The 18,875-nt window shown below is 41.3% G+C and overlaps 2 protein-coding genes across 4 annotated transcripts; one reads left to right on the top strand and one right to left on the bottom strand.

The window, feature by feature from the left end:
• Nucleotides 1-989: 989 nt before the first annotated feature.
• On the bottom strand, nucleotides 990-8,375 carry RB195_003073 (uncharacterized protein; the record flags this gene model as incomplete). 2 transcript variants are annotated; one of them, XM_064200588.1, is made up of 13 exons in its annotated part: nucleotides 990-1,043; nucleotides 1,139-1,254; nucleotides 3,797-3,849; nucleotides 3,941-4,002; nucleotides 4,063-4,143; nucleotides 4,207-4,272; nucleotides 4,898-5,002; nucleotides 5,065-5,169; nucleotides 5,603-5,698; nucleotides 5,846-5,881; nucleotides 7,996-8,128; nucleotides 8,188-8,299; nucleotides 8,354-8,375. In XM_064200588.1, 13 exons carry the CDS (start codon nucleotides 8,373-8,375, stop codon nucleotides 990-992), a joined length of 1,041 nt encoding a protein of 346 aa, XP_064056468.1. The 2 variants fall into 2 exon arrangements, with proteins under 2 accessions (XP_064056468.1, XP_064056469.1); XM_064200587.1 differs by lacking the exon at nucleotides 5,846-5,881 and having other exon boundaries at nucleotides 1,139-1,257.
• A 1,361-nt stretch (nucleotides 8,376-9,736) lies between these two features.
• Nucleotides 9,737-17,841, top strand: RB195_003072 (uncharacterized protein; the record flags this gene model as incomplete). Of its 2 annotated transcripts, XM_064200586.1 has the most annotated exons (12): nucleotides 9,737-9,815; nucleotides 11,819-11,928; nucleotides 12,431-12,506; nucleotides 13,313-13,443; nucleotides 13,607-13,714; nucleotides 14,187-14,256; nucleotides 16,015-16,120; nucleotides 16,181-16,277; nucleotides 16,448-16,553; nucleotides 16,629-16,776; nucleotides 16,811-16,818; nucleotides 17,831-17,841. In XM_064200586.1, the coding sequence occupies 12 exons, from the start codon at nucleotides 9,737-9,739 to the stop codon at nucleotides 17,839-17,841; spliced, it is 1,050 nt and encodes a 349-aa protein (XP_064056466.1). The 2 variants fall into 2 exon arrangements, with proteins under 2 accessions (XP_064056466.1, XP_064056467.1); XM_064200585.1 differs by lacking the exon at nucleotides 17,831-17,841 and having other exon boundaries at nucleotides 16,629-16,813.
• Nucleotides 17,842-18,875: the final 1,034 nt, after the last annotated feature.

Here is an 18,875-nt window from a genome sequence, read left to right as displayed (position 1 = left end):
AGAAATCCAATAACTACGAATCAATTTTCAAATGCGAAATTATTCAGAAGCGTTGAAGTCGTAACAACACATAGGGGCGACTTCATTCATATGCTTAATGATGACAGTTAGACAACAAATCAGAAAATAAAGCAAATAAAAAGAAAATAATCTCGGCCACTGTGATTACTACACGTGGCAAAAGTTTGAAGGCAGTATACCACAAAATTGAGTGGGTTGGGATTTTTTTCACGAGTGGATAGGTTTAGAGGTGCAGTTCACGTGTATGATCGCGATCACGCACTGTTCCCCTAATTATCCAGAAAAATGGAGTAAAGAATGGCCTTGTAGCACCGAATCCCCCTACGAAGCAACTAACAACGCATCATGTATGCGGGAGCATCCATACGCGCCGCGTGCCAGCAAATGTGATCCAGGATGACCAGTGGATTTTCCATACTATCTCTCCTGTTCCCTGGCAGACGACGCGACGCGTTTCCCGCTGTCGCAGACGTAGCGCGTTATTAGGTGCCTCGTAGGCGGAGTCGGAGCTAGGGACTCTTCGTTGAATTTGCAGTTTTATTTCAATTCGTTCGCTCAGTTATGATACGGTAACGACCAGCAACTGTTTTTGATATTGTAAATTTCTTACTTTCCATGATCTACTACTGTTACTGTACATGTTAGATGACTCAAATAACCCTTATAATCAATACCTTATTTCAAACGTTCATAACTTCTCGAAACAGTCCATTACACAAAAAATTGCTCTTTAAAGTGTAAAGTGACAGAAATTTTCAAGAGGGACTACAAAAAGACGTTTTGAAGTTCCTTTCCTACCACGTCATGACAAGCCTCATTGGAAAAATCTCCACCTGTTGAATTCTTGAGGTTTTTTTCAGCATTTATTGCCGCATTGAATAGTCATGATCAAAAACAAATCTATCATTAATCCCATGTTAGTCTATTCGATGATTATTTACACGTTTTTATCAAAAGCATCACGACCTTCAGAAATCATCACCACTGCTAAGATCAAGTTTTTCTTCGTCTTCTGCATGGAGCTGAAACATTTAAAAATAAGACGTAAGGAAAAAACAAAAGTTTACAAATATACGGTCAGTAGCAGCAACAAATATAGACTTTGAAAATGTCACACCGATTTGGCTTTTTCTTCTTCACTGTCTAATGGGCCATCACCACCAGCTTCGTTTTCCTCGTCTTCATCGTCATCTGACATCCCTGCTCCAGTCATATTTCCGAATACTCTCCTCGCTGCTCAATGCAAACAATACGGACCACAAAATATAGTAGTCTGAACAGAAAGTCTTGCCACCATTTGTCATTTTTTCTGCTTTATTTTTTTACTCAGCTTAAATAATAAAGAGAAAGGCAGCTCAATAGAAGCTAATCAATAATATAGTCACAATTAATAATTACAAGTGTCCCACCTAACGGGCAGGTCAGCGAACTCTTTCTCTCAGAACTAGGGAGACTGGAAGTGGAAGAAGTCGTTGACCTTCTTTGAACTTGGTGATGATTTTCTTAGCTAGAAATGCCTTGGGGGGACTGGAGGTGCACAGAAGCTCGTCTCGGCCGTTTTTCTAAACGGCATTTCTTCTTTTCAAGACAGCAACACGGCACGGAGTCAGAGAGTTAGAGTCGTAGAGGACCCAACTCTCATCTCTAGTAATAAGATCTTCGAGAAACTCCTCTCGATGCGGGCGAAGAAGGACAAATTGACAGATGGAAACCCGGGTTAATCGGGTGTCATCCGTCAAGGCAAGAGGAATCCATCGAGTCAGCATTTTTCTGTAGCCGAGCGCCTGGAGGCGAATGACGACTGTTGAATGGCTATATCAGAGTCTCGTGCAATCGAAGTGACAGCGTCGAGAATGGCGGAGTCTTCGAAAGTGTGGGGCGTCCCGACCAGAGCCTGTCTTCGAAGTCGGTGTTTCCATTTGCCGATCGAGTGAACCAGCGCTTGACAGTCCTGATGGTAGTAGTGCCCTCGCCCAATCTGCTGTTAATGTTGCGGCTACTGCCGTTGCTCCAGTGCCGCCACGCCTTTCATAGATGATAGCTCAAAGTTGCTCTTGCGCAATTGACATCGTGATTAAAGTTAAGGAGGGCTCCCCACCGGCTATATATACCTATTGTGGAGAAGCTTCGAGAATGTTCTACAACTACAACATGGTGCCACCTGGGTTCTCCCCACCCCGGAAAAGAAAACGGCAAGTTGGTGAAATCTCGAAAAATTGGTGACAAGACTTTCTGTCCAGCCCAGTATTTGCCTTTTTCACTTCCAGTTTCAAGAAAAAAGTCAAGATCGGGAAACAAAGGACGATAGTGTATCAGCTCAGTGTTTTTATCCTTCTAGACACCGGGTGGGTATAGCAAGTCGGTAATGGGTCTGTTGTGACCGCACGGTCGATGGTTGGGAACCGCCCTAGTACCAACTACGTCTTTCATCCCCTAGGAGTCGACAAAGTGGTACCACACTTGTTTAGGAGGATAAAGTCACTGAATTGATCGGCTGACCCCCGCAATTCATTATGTAGGCCAGCGCTCCACAATCCTCAACGATTACAAATTCCATTAAAATGCATTGACGCATCCCAAACGGACTGATACGCTAGAGACCTTCTTTGTCATCCCAAGACAGGTCAAAAAGTTAGCTTGGCGCGGAGGCAGTTCCGAACCATCGCAGTTAAAACTGAACTTCCTACCACTGCACTACACCCGCCCAAGATACTAACATATGCTTCAAAAATTAAGATCTTTTCACATTCTGGACGTGTGGCAAATATTATACATAGTCGGCGACGGACGTGGCAGCATATCACGAAATTGACGATTTTGCGATCTTTTGCGATCGAAGGATAGGGTTGGAGAGTGTAGACTACGAGTAACGGGTGTGACGACGCCAAATTTCCCATCGTCCTAAACAATGGCCTATCTGCTCGGATGTTCTTACGAGCCACTTTAGAGCGCCACTTTTTTATGCTGCCGGTTCCCTCAGCAGGCTGTTCCTTGGTGTTAGCCGAGTAGGCTATTGGAGAAATCGCATATATTGTCGTCCGCTCGCAGACGTGGCGCATGTACAGGAGTGGCGCGTTCCAACATGCCTTGTAGGAAAATTCGTACCCCGTCTTCCACGCCGTTTCCTAAGACGATTAGAGGAAATTGAGCGTGGATATGCCCAGACTAGTAATTCACACTCTCAACTCTACCTCTTTTTGGAGAGACGCCAACGTCAATCCTTGGCCTGTTGCCTTCAAATAGCAAAAGCTAAATTTAAACAGCCAAGCAATACCCATGCGCTGCAACCATGCTCTTCTCTGCTTGATGCATGCTCCTTCTTTCCTGTCTCAAACGAAAGCGCATCACGCTCACTCAGTTTAAAACAGTGGAAGTCAACTATAAATGCACTCAACAGACTGAAGGAGTAGAAAAGATAACGGAGAGAACAAGATTATGACGGAGGTTTAGTGGGATACTTCTTACAGTTACTGCACTTGCTCACCAGAAGTTAACAGTATCATCTGCCAAGTGGTCAGTTCTAGTTCAACATTCCAGTCAATTCTAGTACAACAGGGAATCATTCATATAGTTTGTGGCAAAAAACTAAGAAAAGCGAACGAATTAATTGCCAAAGGTTTGAGAGTCTTTTTTTAAACCACCTTTCAGCGATCAATTCTATTTCAAACCGAGCTTCAGTAGCTCTTTTGGGGGAACGGTATGCGCTTTCTACAATCTCATCATATTTTTTCGCTCCCTCAATCGTACGGAAACGCAGAGTACAACTAAGACCTACAGTTCCGTCGCTCCTGGTTGATAGGGGGCACTTCGTCTTCGATAACATCGTCCCTAAAGCGGTCAGTTACACATGTATTCGAAGCAGACGCAAATGGATGATGATATGATATGAGTTGTACAACAACAACAAATGAATACATACTGTAAGGTGAGATCCATTCGCATCTTTTCAACCACCTGTCGCATGTTTCGCTCAGATTCAGCCTGAAAAAAAAACCAGCTCAGTGTGACTACACACTTCTCTACAACGCTCTCTCATTTTACCTGCTTTTGTCTGTCTGCCCTTTCAATTTCCAATTGCTGTTGTTGAAGGTAAGCCAAGTTTCGGAATTTGAAGACGTAAATCTAGGATGCATGTGATCATATTGGATAAAATTTCTCTGTTGTGCACCTAAGTAAATGAGATACCTCGTATAATGTTTTGAGCTTTGCTTCCAGTTTTTCGTACTCATCCATGTACTGGGGACGAAAGGACTGAAAAACAAAATTGTGGTACAATACTGTATCCGAGAAATAGGTAGAAAATTTAAAGCGTAAGCTTATTAGATTTCCTTAAAAAGCTAGAATAAATCTGCAAAATATTCCGTGGTGTTATTTCCTTCGTCCTACATATATTAAAAAGATCGTAGGTTTCTTCAACCCTATTCGAAAATTCGAAGTCCCCGCTTTGCGTTCCTCCGGGAACAGTCCTTGACTAGTCAACTACAGTCGGCCAGGCTTGGAAACAGCTGATTTTTTTGCTTCCTACATCAAACGTGCAGTTCTGCTATAAAACCTTGGCCTACGATGCAATATCGCGTGAATGATGCGTAAGAAATGGCTTGATTTCCTAAAGGTCGAAGGTGACTGGAAGCATGCCATTATGACGCTGCAAAAATTTGAAGAAGGGCGAACTCGACATAGGAGATCCCACCTCTTCATAGCTAGATTCATATGGTTGAAAATGGGTGGAAGATGAAAATGAGAAAATCTTAAAAAGCAAACAAAAAACAACGTCGCTTCTAAAAAAGGAACTTACATTATGCATACTGATATTGGCTACTGTTAATAATCAGTTTAAAAGTCCAAAAAAAGTGTACTAACTGAATAGTTGCCCAACCTGCAATTTAACATAACGTTTCTGCATTTGTTCATATTCCCTTTTCCTGCGTTCAATTTTCTCATCCAAAGCCGCCTCGTCGTTTGCTACGTTGCTGAGTTTGTTCTTAATTTCCAGTTGAAGAAATTTGTAAACAAAATATTGAAACAACTGTTGTCACGTCACACTTTGATCTCTCCTGCATCTGAAATTATAGCCTCTATGGATTTTTGCACAGTCTTCTCCGCTTCAGCTAAAGGAATGGCTCTCGATGTAGCTCTGTTACGTTGTTGCTGAAAAAAGAGTCTCTATAATATTGGAGCCACTGTTTTTTTTAGAGAAAGCAATGAAGTCAGATATTCGGGTATAGGGAGCACTGTGTCGGAGTTAGCAAAACCTGTTCCCTCTCGTGCATTTTTCTAAACAAGACTCTAGTTACTGCCAAATGTTTTGTTTCGGCTGGACGCGGCACATCTTCATAGGAGGCTATTTCCGTACCACCTGCAGCAGTCTTTGCGACTTTAATCAACGGTCCCGTGCTAATAAAAATTTATTGGCAGGATATTGTCGACGGTGGTTGTTCCTTCATGGTAAAACGTTCGCACTGCTCTTTTCAGTGAAACAAATCGTCATCAGTAGCACAAAATAATAAAGTGTACAAAAATCAATGCGATGTGGTAAAACTTCATGAAAATGCTAGATAATGAAGTAATTCTTGATACCAACCCTATAATAAAGCTCTTTCCCCAGCAGCTCATGGAGAGCAGCCCCAGTCTGCGGCAACTGTGAAGATAGCTGTCTTGCAAGGCGAATTTCTTGCACCTGAAGAGACAATTAATTGCATGGAGAACAGTCGTGCCGTAGTCGTGTATTGCATTCCTTTGCGTTCAATTTTGACTTAATAGTGTTCCAGTGGGCGTGGATATCCTCGGGTGAACTTCTTTTTCCAGCTTCATAAAGCAGTTTGACAGCAGGAAGTAGCTCTTGCACGGCATAACCATCCGCCTGAAACTGCGCATAACGAAATTATAGAGTTTAGCCTTCTCATTACAAATTCATATTCAGTATTCTTAAATGTTCCTCTATATCATTCACTACATGGCTGTATTCGGGTGAAAATGACTTGACGCCTGGTGCAGTTGCACAAGTAGGTGCATTCGGAGTGGCGCAGTAAAGGTACATGTTGCGTCTGAGGTGGGACCTTCAGTCAACTTCGCAATCCAACCGCAGCAAACGAGAATCCCGCCTCGATTGCAACCGTTAAAGGCAGCATACCACGAATCTGGGGTGGTACGGATTTCCGGTGGAGTATCCGGTTCCGCTCATCCCTCCCCGAACCACTGCAAGCAGCCGTCCATCGGGGCATTCCGAATTAATTTTCTACGAATCGCAGGCCGGAGGCGGAGCAAAAGGTGGAGCGTTGCATTAGATGGCGTCGTACAAAACAGCATTCTGGAGGGGGTCGTTTGCAGTGATGCAGGGAGAGATGAGCAGAACTATCTCCGTCTACTTAATCTGCGACCCCGTATACGGATACTTCACCTAAAATCTGCACCACTTTAGATTGGTGGAATGCTGCCTTAACTCCACCGAATCGAGCACAGCCGCGCACGAATCGCGCCGCCTTCATTTAGCACTGGCTCGACTATATTGTACTAAGTTAAAGACAGCATGCCATAAATCTGATGTAGTGAGGGAAACCACTGGACAAAGTAGAGAAGTGGTTGAAGATTGCAGGATCAAAGGTGGTTCCGCTCATCTCTACCTAATCGTACTAACAAAAAAAGCCTGAAACACAATTTGAGTCACAATGCGACACACTTGTACACGCGCCGCATCCAGCTGAACACCGGTCGAAAGCAAGTGAGTTATTCTCGACTGCCAGTTCAAGTGAAACCAATGAATAGATTGCTTAGAGAAAACGAAATTGACGATGTTGGGGTCTCCGTAAGCAAATATAGAGTAAATAAACACTTCCACTCTTAATCTACAATCCGTACTCTATATTTGCAAATGAAGAACCCAACATCTTCAGTTACGTGATACGTTGCCGTTAAAGGCAGCATAGCACGAATCTGGGGTGGTACGGATTTCAGGTGGAGTATCCGTATACGAGGTCGTAGATTATGGCGACCGGAGTAGTTCCACTCATCTCTCCCTGAATCACTGCAAGAAGCCGGTCCCTGAATGCTGCTTTGTACGATGCCTTCTATTGCAGCGCGCCACCCTTGCACGCGTAGCGTCCCTTATTGCCTATCGGGACAGTGCGAATTGATTTTTGACGAATCGCAGGGCGGAGGCGACGCAAGGGGTGGAGCGTTGCAACAGATGGCGTCGTACAAAACAACATTCTGGAGGCGGCTATTTGCAATTATACAGGGAGAGAAGAGCGGAACCACCCGTCTCCATAGTCTACGTCATCGTGTACGGATACTCCATTTGAAACCCGCACCACCTCGGATTCGTGGTATGCTGCCTTTAATAGAGGTTCTTGCCGCTCATGCGGCTGCCATAGGACCAAAACCAAAATGCGGTGCACGGAAGAAATCGCGTATTTTTGGACGGGTTGTAAATGTTTATAGGCGGCGCATAATGAAACTAACTATGTTGGGACCTACCCACGGATAGATGAAAGTACGGGTGCAATTCATGAAAATGTGAACGATGACGCTCAATTCCTCCACAAAAAAAGCATAGAAAACAACCTTGTGTGGTCGCGTATCACCAACGATCACAAGAGGTTTTTCCTCAATTCTTACGTCTTCTCCTGAATAACTTGAAGAAATTGAGAGTAATGACACTCATACGCTTGAACTACATCCTCAAATCTATCTATTTAATCGTTCTCACCTCATAGTACGAACCAAAGTCTACAGTCTACATACTTGTTATGAGCCTCACATACATATTGTACGCTTATTTAATTACATGAAGTTACGGATTGGTATCTAATGAATAGGTAGAAATGGGCGAGTTCCTAGTCACTAGATGGAGTATAGACGATAAATCAGACCCACTATTACTGTTCCCATCCGTAAAACCTAGTAAACACACTTCTACTGCGACATGTTCAATGGATGTGAAAGCAGCAAAGAAGCTTGAACAATGAAAACAAGCACCTGGTAGAGTTTCCTAGGATTCAACCTAAGTCTCGAATTCTGCAATAGGAGCAATACAGCCTGCTTGACGAAGAGCACTCGGTCTTGTTCAGTTGTTGTTTGCTCGGCGCTAATTGTCGCGCTTGGATCGAACCTGAAAATTGAAATTTTGGCCGCGGCTTCCCTGTGAATGTGCTATTCTTGTTTTCCTACCTTTTGACGATCCATTCCAATAGTTCAGCTACGAGTTTGAAATTCGGGGTGCGAAAATTCTCGAGCGACAGAATCCGTGGATAGCCGATGGCTCTTGTCATTTCACAGAGATCTCAAGTGAACTAATCATTTCATTTCGAGGAAAGAAATCGACAAATCTGCTTACTTCGTAATTCTCGATAAGACATCGTTGGGAATGTTGGAATTAAGAACAGTTTTGATAGTTTATAACGGCTCGAATGGCGTCGTCATAGCAACGCTTCGAACGAACACGGTCTCACATCAATATAGAGTTTCTAAGGCAATCCACACCTTTTTTTCTTTGAAATATATGCGCTCAGTACATTTTCTGAAATCAAAAGAAAATCCCTTGATTTTTTTTCTTTGGAAACGGCAAAGGAACGATCCCCATTTCACTGCAATTAATATTTAGGGCTACGGTGGTTGGCGCAGTACGTAGTATGCGCAGCTTGTAAAAAGCTGCAAACGTGACATTGCAGCTTGTCAATGTCACGACGATTTTTCTCGAGGAAGGGCAGTGTGTCCTTCTTATTTGTTCTCGTTCTCCTTCTTCTTCTCCTTCCGCAACTTGCTTAATTTTTACAGAGTTTGGTCCAATGACGACGTTTGTGTTGTGGCTTAGAAGGAGAGAATTCCAGGAGATATGAAGGGTCAGGGCATCAGTCCTTTCTGTGAATCAGTTTCTGGAAAATTCATTGAGATTTCCATTTTCCTGTAACATTGATCCCACATTCCGTTCCACTCTGAGAGTGGGGACAAGTTCCAGTGTTATCTTATGTCCATCGGGAGCTCGGCAAAAGTGCCTAGATCTCTTTTTCTTTCTCTTCGTAGATTTGATTGCAGTTTATTGTTATGTGTTTATTAGGAAGGTTTTTCGTTTGAAATCCTGTCGTTTTTTTTTCGAAAATAAGGAAATATGCAATTTACAAGGAGTGGAAGCTGAAAGAATGGCTTTTGCGATGGCGTGGAGGCAAAATAGATCTCAGATTTCTTAAACTCATTTCTTTCTGTTGGGTATCTCACATTCATCATCTTTACCAGTGGATGGTCCCATCTCATTACGACATAGATAAAAAGTGTAGGACTCAACAGATAGCCTCTGTATACTAGTTTTCACCCAATGCTGGTACTTGATTGGGTGCCTGCTCCTACTATAGACTTCTTCCGCTTTTTAAAATCTTCTTAATACTTTGTACTTCCCTCTGAAAATTCGGCGCTCCAATTGAGCCAATCTCCGTATGCGTCAAATTATAGGACGAAGAGGGATCCACTGCGAAATTCTATGGCCGTTTTTTTCTTTTGCTGCCGCTGAGCTGTGCCTCTGCTCTTGCACTATTGATATATACATGTCGTACGTCGCAGCGCCAGCGTTAATGCATTGTTCAGGTTTTATAACGGAATTGAAGTACTCTTCATGAACGCTATCTATTTCTTTTCTTCCTCGGCTCTCTCCTCTTCGTTCAACTTTGTTGTGTATCATCTTTGTTATGTTCCTATTTCTTTTTCCAGGTAACATCCGGAAGACGTCATGGCTCTCAAAAGTTGCGCACAGCTTGCCGCTTCTCAACTCTTTAAAGGAAGCAGCAGGACACTGGCATCTGCACAAGGTTATCCTCAATTTTCCAAAATTTCCTGCACTTTTACACCCCGATTCAAAACAGAATTTATACTTGATCAATTGTAATGTCATGCGAGAATTCGACTTCATTGATGTTACTAGATTTATATTTAGATGGATTTGATGAGCTGCCCGGGAGGCAGGAAAAGGGAAGAAACAGTGGAGAACCAAACTTGTTCTAACCATGACTCTTGCATGAAATAACAACTGTTCAAACCAGTTATTTATACAAGAGGATGAATACCGTTTTGAATCGGAGCGTAGCGAAGATATAAATTGTCGATCAATGCTGTTAGAAGTTAACTAAAACCAAGTGTTAAATTACGGGAACATAAACACTGCTTTATTCTATGTTATAGTAATATATGCAGTTGTTTGAGAGTTTAATCGAGAAGGAACACTTGAATGTGCGGCTTTCTTTGGTAGTAGGGACCTGATCCTACCAAACAGCTATGCAAAACATTTTATCTTATTGTGCGAGCGCCTGAATTTCTGAGAGAATTCCCGAATGCAACTATTCGTCGACAAGATAGTTCATTGCTGTTAGTTTATTTTTATACCACTGAATTCTTGCGTTAGAGTATAAGCTAGGACTAATTGATTTCTTTCAAATTTGCTTCTTGCGATTAAGAACTTAGGAGGTTCTGGAAATGTTCTGTGGAGATTTTCCGAAAGTTATGTTCCCACATGCGTTTAAAGAGCTGGATATCGTGAACTGTATATAACACGTTTCCAAAGTAAATAGCTTAAATGTAAGTCATTTATAAATACGAATTTTATACTGGATTCTACTCTGGTCAATCAATACATATAGCCGTTCTTTTGGGATTGTGCATAACGAGCTCTCACTCTTTTGACGGCGCTTAGGTGCTCCTTAAAGGCATCACCCCACGAATCTGGCGTGCTATGGGTTTCACGTGGGTTACGCCTGTGCAGGGTGATAGATTGTGGGGAAGAGGGCGATTTCGTCCCCATTCTCCCTGTATCAGTGGAAAAGAACCACACTGGAATGCTGTTTCTTATGTCGGCTTCTGTTGCAATCGCAACGTATACGCTCCGTCCCGCTTGTGACTCGTCGAAAACCTATTCGGACGAATCGCAGGCGGGGGAGGGAGGGGGAAAGATGGTGCCGTGCAATATAGGGCGTCGTAAGAAACAGCGTTTGCGGTCGTCCGTTTACACTGATACAGAGAGAGATGTACGAGATCACCGTCTTCCCCACAATCTACGACCCTGTATAGGCATAACCCACCTGAAACCCGTACCACCCCAGATACGTGGGATGATGCCTTTAAAAAATTGACAGCAATTCAAGCGAGTCATATAGACATATAGGTCAATGTATTTAATCCTTTTCGGATAATGTTGTAGAAAAAAGTGACGAAAACCTACAAATAAAAAGAATGATTTTTTGCAAGAGATCAGAAATAACACAGTGGTCCCATATCCCTTAAAGGCATCACCCCACGAATCTGAGGTGGTGCAGATTTTAGGTGGAGTATTCACATACGGGATGGGAGACTACGGAGAGGTGGGTGATTCCGTCCATTTCTTCCTAATTGCCGTAAAAAACGGCCCGGAAGATACGGCTTCACTCGTTTTGGCGCGCTATTTTCTACAGAAGTTCGACTGGAGCGCGCCCAGCCTTGTGTGGCGCCGTATCTTGCGGGCCGTTTTTTTACGCCAATTAGGAAGAAGTGGACGGAATCACCTCCTTCTCCGTAGTCTCCCATCCCGTATACGAATACTCCACCTGAAATCTGCACCACCTCAGATTCGTGGGGTGATGCCTTTAAAAATTGAACAATCCGCGATTGTCAGTGTGTCAGTCGCTTTCGCATTTCTTATAGCTGTTTTCTTCATTCCGAGCAAAAATATCGGGGAAACCTCTACATGGATTTTGGCTTTGAAGCAAATTTGGACGTATAAGTTTCTAATTATACAGTTCTGTTTCATTTCTAAGTATATATGATAAGTATAGTTAGTTTTTAGCATTGACTGTGCGTGACGCATTGAACCAGGCGATGGACGAGGAAATCAAGCGTGATGATCGCGTGTTTTTGATTGGAGAGGAGGTAGCACAGTATGATGGCGCGTATAAGGTGAATTTTAGATTTTTTATGATTACTTCGAATTCCCAAACTATTCTTTTTATTTCCAAGTTCTGCTGCTTTTTACATTATGTCTGCGAACATATCCAAATTAAGAAGCTCACCACCAATTACTAGATGGAGTCTGACCAGGGAATTTATCACATTTTCAGTGATTTAGGGGAAGAAACCTGCGTTTCCTACACTTTTCGTTTTGGGTTTTCTAGTCTCTTTCTAATATTTTGAATATCTTAATTGAGGCATGTTATTTTTTTTGCCTTATCATGTTTATGCTTGTGAAGCCAAAATTCGAAAACTTTTCTATGACTGTTCGTGTACGTCATTTTTGATATACACACAGTTATTTTTAATAATAACATGGAGAAAATCTGAAAAAGGAAGAATTATATTATTTTAGTCTTTGCGCTTGCTAAGATTTATAAATAAAATTTATATTTGAGAAATATCTCAAAATTAGTTCACGTTGTCCAACTTTTTCTGAGACTTTTTTTAGGTGTCCAAGGGACTGTGGAAGAAGTATGGAGATGAACGAATTATTGATACACCAATCACTGAAATGGGATTCACAGGTGCTCCTTGGATGTTTCTATGCAAATTCAATACTTATACTCTTCGTCCTCAAAAGTTTTGTTTCCAGAGGATTATGCTATTATTGTGAAATAGAACCAAACTTTTTTCTTGTTCGTTTCAATAATTTTCTTGTTTTCGTAAATAACATTATTCTCTGAACTACAGTAGGACCAAATGACTTGGGAAGAGCCTGAGAGGGAACTAGTTTAATTTATTACACAGTAGCAGTTTACAATGCGACCTTTCAGCGAGAAAGTAATAAATAAATAAATCAATAACTCATAAGCAAGAGAGAAACAAGTGTAATCTAAATAAATGTGATAAATAGCACTGAATTTTCTTTAAATAGACACGAACTGAAATTAAGAAACCAGAACGGATGGTTGAAAAAAACACCATGCAAATGGAACCAGGTTGAAGGAGGTTATCGTTCGCCCTTATCTTGGTGGTTCCCATAGACCTCCACCGGCTTTTCCTGCCAGTTGCCTTTATATTTTTATCCTCATAAATTCTACTTTCCGTACTTTCAAGCTGGAAAGGACAACCATGGAGGATCTGTTTTGAAGATTGAAGAAAAATGAAACTCTTTCAGATTTTCATTTTTGATCCTCTTTGGTCGTGTTCGCAGCCGTATGAGAGTAAATTTTTGCAGAAAATAATGACAATATGAGAGTAACAATCTCTTCTTCGAATCACATTTTGTAGGTTTGGTACTACCAACTAATACCAGTGCTGGGAAACTCAAATTCTTTGTCATTAATGCCTTTACCCCTTATTTAATCCTCTCGCTATTTCTGTTTTCCAGGTTTGGCAGTCGGCGCCGCATTCGCTGGTCTTCGCCCAATCTGCGAATTTATGACTTTCAACTTCTCCATGCAAGCTATCGACCAAATAATCAACTCCGCTGCAAAAACCTACTACATGTCTGCAGGACGAGTGGGTTCATCTATCATGATGTAGCGTAATAACTTGTGATCACATCTATTCTCAAAATGTTGTGCTTCGATTTCCGTTCAGAGTATAGTTGATGCATTCCAAGAATCTCTTCTTGTGATACCTTCCAACCCATATCTGAGTTCAGCAGATATTTTTTTTTTAGGTGAACTGCCCAGTTGTTTTTCGCGGTGCAAACGGTGCTGCTGCAGGTGTCGCTGCTCAGCACTCTCAGGATTTCTCCGCGTGGTTCGCTCATTGTCCTGGGCTTAAGGTATCTTATTCTTGCTTTTTCTTCTGTTTATCTTCCTGTTAGCCTGACTTGCCCGAATACTGTCCTGCTGCAGATATGTTTATTCTACGTAATGCAAAGTAATTCTAGCAAAGTTAACAAGTACCATCCAAATAGAATAAAAGAAGCTAAAAACATTACATTATTTTAATTTCCACTCCGGGTATATGTCACAAACATCAATTGGCAAATCTCGAAAAAGAATGGAGACAGAACTTTTTGTAACGTTCATAGTTTCCATCAAATGAATATTTTGTGGTGATTCACGCTCGCTTAGTCTTCGTAAAAGAAATGTTTCAATTTGGGCGTGCCATCCTCCACGTGATAGATAGTCAGTATTTTCGCATTTACATTTTTTCTTCTAATTTCAAAGATTGATAAGCGATAATCGCTGTGTGGTTGTTTGTTTGCTCTGCTATCATAGCATGAGTGATAATATTTTTTTTTCTTTCAGGTCGTCGCTCCATATAGTTCTGAGGACGCAAAAGGACTTTTAAAGTCTGCCATCCGAGATGATAATCCAGGTGTGTGCATTTCCTTACATAGTTGCGGGGTCAGTAGTTGTTATTCGCATATGATTAGTAAAAGTAAAGATAAAGTGAACTTGCATTTCATCATCGCAATAATGTCTGCTAATCTGTCAAAATATTGTTAATTCGTGCATATTCAAAGGAAAATAAATGATCGGCGCTTGTACCAGGTAGTCCCTGTAATGAGGTCTAAGGGAGCTAGTTCGTAGTTTGTTAGTACCAGTAGAATGAAATTCAAAAGAAAGCTACTGCTATGAAACTCTTCAGACTTTATCTAAATTGCACATTTGTCTTTATTTTAGTAGTTATTTGTGCTCATATTCATGTATTTTGACTTTATGAACTGAACAGCTATGGCCTTGCACGATTTGTTGTATTGCATAAGGCGAACAATATTATACAGCGGCTTTTGAAATATTCTGGATAAAATGAAATGATAAAATGAGCTGATGAGATTCTGATCCTCATACAAAAGTTTCCAAAATTACAGTTCGCCATCTTTACAGTATTTTTTTTTCATGAGCCCGAGAAAACCGAGAAAAAAAAGATTCGGTTTCACCATTTGGTTTCCCGAATTCCTTCGCTTCCATGACCAGCCGTACCTTTTTATCGCTCACTCATAGCACAAGTACTTAAGACGGATATCTCCATTAGCCGTCAATGTTCTGCAAGTTTTCGATTCGGTCAACGTTATTATATCGGCATTTTATTTTTATCCTTTTCTGAAAGGGATATGAATTTTATTTAGTCACTGTGCTTCGATTTACTCTTGTTTACTGAGAAAATATTGAGTTCAAGAAACTTATATGAATTCTGAAGGTAAAGCATCACTTACGGGAAGGTTTTGGTGTTTGGAAACATGACTTTTATACGTATATGTTTTTGAATCCAAAGCTTGCTGCGGAACCGGTTATTGGTTTATGCTTGTCAAACGTATGTAAAATGAATCTGTTACAGCGAATATCAGTATTTGTTAACGTTCGGGTGTTTGTTACGTTGAAACGCTCAATAAAAAGAGCGATGTTGAACGGATTGGAAAGCGCAGACAGATCATTTTGGGATGAGAATACTTCTCAATCATTTTATCGTGCAGGTATCACCTTGATGCTCTGAAGAAGGGATAATCTTACGGTGTCAATTGGCAGCGATAAGGCGGGTGGTGATCTTATACTCGAGGTTGTCGCAAATTTCTGAAAAAGTCGACTGTTCTCCATCCGTGTCATGGTACCATCGACTATCATTTTTGCTGAGTTCTCAAAAAAAAAAGGAAGGAAACCGGGAAACAGTAGTCGTCTCAAATGTCCTTCGCTTCTCGCTTTGCAGTCTTTCCTTCTTGTTCTTTTTTTCAAGCTTTGAAATCGAGATTTTGATCAGCAAAAACATTATTGTTGTTCGCGATGAAGATGATTATATTATTGTTAATTTTGTGTTACTATGGAAGAACTTTTCTTTATGGAATAGCAAAGAGCCTTTTGTCCACCTCTGCTTTAAGAATTATACTCCTTGATTGAGCATATGCTTATTTACAATTAGTTCTTAATTTTTGCTTTGAATTTTCTTTTCGTTTATTTTCTTTCTCATATGAGAATAAGTCAACGTGAAACTGACAGCAAATACTCAAAATTTCGAAAACAAAACCTCAAAAGAAAGTTTTCGCGAGATGGCTTCAATTAAACATACTTCATTGCTCTGTTGGAGATGAAGTATTAAACTGAGATATTTTATATGCTTGAATTTCTATCCTTGTTGCAGTTGTCTTCCTCGAGAACGAAATTCTTTATGGTCACTCTTTCCCCGTTTCTGATGAAGTGCTGAAGGACGACTTTATTATACCTATTGGCAAATGTAAAATTGAAAGGTGGGTTTGCAGCGTCTCACTCATGCACTCCACGTTTAGTCTTTTTTGACGAAGTTGCAGGCCAGGAGATCACATCACTATTGTTTCATTTTCAAAAGGTGTTGAATTGTCCCTCGAAGCAGCGAAGCAGCTCGAAGCTATTGGAGTTTCTGCTGAAGTAAGTGCAGAACGCTGTTATCTGCGAGTGTTAGTTTAGTGACTAATTAAGTGTGGCTAACAATAGTGATTCATCATTTGGCCAGATCGTTGCTTGCCACAAATAGCTTTGTTTTTGACTTGAATCCCTCTTTTTTTCGAAGTTAAAATGTTTTATTAATTTGATTTTAGGTGATCAATCTTCGCACGTTACGTCCACTCGATTTTGAAACCATCAAGAATTCTATAATGAAAACACATCACCTTGTGACCGTTGAACAAGGCTGGCCATTTGCAGGTTTGAGCATTGTTTTAACGTTCTGAGCTAAGGTAATTTAAGAACGGCTTCTTTAAACGAAACATTTGAATTCAGGTGTTGGAGCAGAAATCTGTGCACAAGTAAACGAATCACCGGCATGGGATTATTTGGATGCTCCAATCCTTCGTGTAACAGGAGTAGATGTGCCAATGCCATACGCTCATCACCTCGAAGACGCTGCCCTTCCGCAAGTAGAACACGTGTTTGCGACGTGCAAGAAGAGTCTCAACATCCAGTAAATCTAGTGAGTTTCGTCCTCTGTAAGCCATTCATTCTATTAAGACTTCGATGTTGGAGATCTTCCACTTAATTGCTGAATAACATAGTTTAAGTGAAACACCTTAAACCGTGAACTCTTGTCTCGCTCTCTTTAAAGGCACCACCCCACGAATCTGAGGTGGTGCAGATTTCAGGTGGAGTATTCGTATGCGGGATGGGAGACTACGGAGAGGGTGGTGATTCCGTCCATTTCTTCCTAATTGCCGTAAAAAACGGCCCGGAAGAAGATGCGCCGCACAAGGCTGGCGCGGTCCAGTCGAACTCCCTGTAGAAAATAGTGCGCTAGAACGCCTGAAACCGTATCTTCCGGGCCGTTTTTTTATGGCAATTAGGAAGAATGGACGGAATCACCCCCCTCTCCATAGTCTCCCATCCCGCATACGAATACTCCACCTGAAATCCGTACCACCGCAGATTCATGGAGTGATGCCTTCAAACATCTTTGGACAAAATCCTACTTTTTCGATGCAGGATTGATTTTCCTTCTGGGTAATCTTCTTTTATCTGTAGGAAACAGAAACCAAGTATGCCATTGATGAATCCGCCGTTTTCGTGGGTTCTAGAAGCAATGCACCTTTTTCTTTTCACATTCGTGTCTTCCACGGGTGATTTATTTGTCTGGCTGGCTTGATGGCTATAGTGATGAAAAACAGTCTTTGACAAGAGACTGTCGAAGACACCATTCTCCGTTGCGTAGAAATTAGCAAGTTTACATACTCAATCACTACCGAATTTGTTTGAACTAATCGTAGGTCAACGAACGTTAGCTCCAATTACTCCTCATGCGTTATTTAAATTGTAATACGGTGGTTTGGCTACTTTTTTTTTGTTTCTTACAGCATCCGTCGAGTGTTGAGTTTTGGCTTTCTCATTTCCTCAGTGCTATAGTTGATCTATTTGATTTCAGTCGAGAGCAATATTTTTTTAGCATTATTTAACTTCACTGTCGTTATACTTTAACGGAGTTTTTATTTCAGGGTTTTGTTGACTAAGGACGACATTTTCCTTCGCCTTTAAGCAGAATAAGTAGATAGAACAGCTTTTTTTTTTTGTTTTAATAATTGTCTGTTCTCTTACGTGTAGGCGTTTATGGTCTTCTGCTGACGACTTTGTTTTAGCTCGAATTTTGCACTGTCGTGTTTGTGGGAATGTTTCCTATGCAATAGGGTTACCGTTAGGGTAGATAGCTCATGATTGTTTTCGTTTCTTTGTTTCTTGAACGTAATTTTTACGAATAGTTTCTGAAATAGGAAAAGATTTGTGAGCCCAATATTTAGATTTTAGATAGATTTTAGTAAATATTTTCCGGTGAGTTTTGCATCCCAAACTATAATGGTCGTTCACCTACACAAGACACATGCGCGTGGGTTGGGAAGAGCAGACTAGCGGGTGGTCTATGCGCTACTTCCTGCTTGTTAGCATGCGCTGCTGTGAGAATCGAGGACAGACGAACACGCATTGATGACACATGATGCTTGTAATTTTGCTCATGTGAATAAGATCTCATTAGAGCATCCCGAACTTCGCCGTGCGCACGATAGTTGGATGGAAAAAGGAAATTTGTTCGAATTAGTGGTTATACTTGAGACATTTGTGCTGCAGATATGAAGTTTGAACCGGTACAGAATCGAAATTGTTGCTTCGGACATAAGAATCACGTAGAACGGACGAGTGATATCGAGGTGGATCCCGCGATTGGGCCAACTTATTTAGAGTAGGATGAGATGAAGGTCTTAATAAATCAGGTCTGCATTTTTCTTCTATTCATTGTTCTGTTCAAATCAGTCGTGAAGCAAAGTGAATGAGACAATTTTATTGGTCGCAAGTTGACTAGTTCTTGACCTCCAAAGCGTGTATGTTGCGGCTAAATGAACGGAGACCTCTCTGATTACCATTCCCCTGGAATCTAATGATGTTGAGGTCGGAATCAGAGCTAGGATGGGAATAAAATTGAGCCAGTGTGTTGCACGAAGTCTTCGTCTTCAGGCGATAAGGCGGAGTTACTTGTTTGTGTGCATTTGA

This window comes from Necator americanus, chromosome IV (genome assembly GCF_031761385.1).
Source record: "Necator americanus strain Aroian chromosome IV, whole genome shotgun sequence".
Lineage (NCBI taxonomy): Eukaryota > Metazoa > Nematoda > Chromadorea > Rhabditida > Ancylostomatidae > Necator > Necator americanus.
The sequence above is the reverse complement of the archived record's forward strand: the minus strand, read 5'-3'. Positions and strand labels throughout refer to the sequence as shown.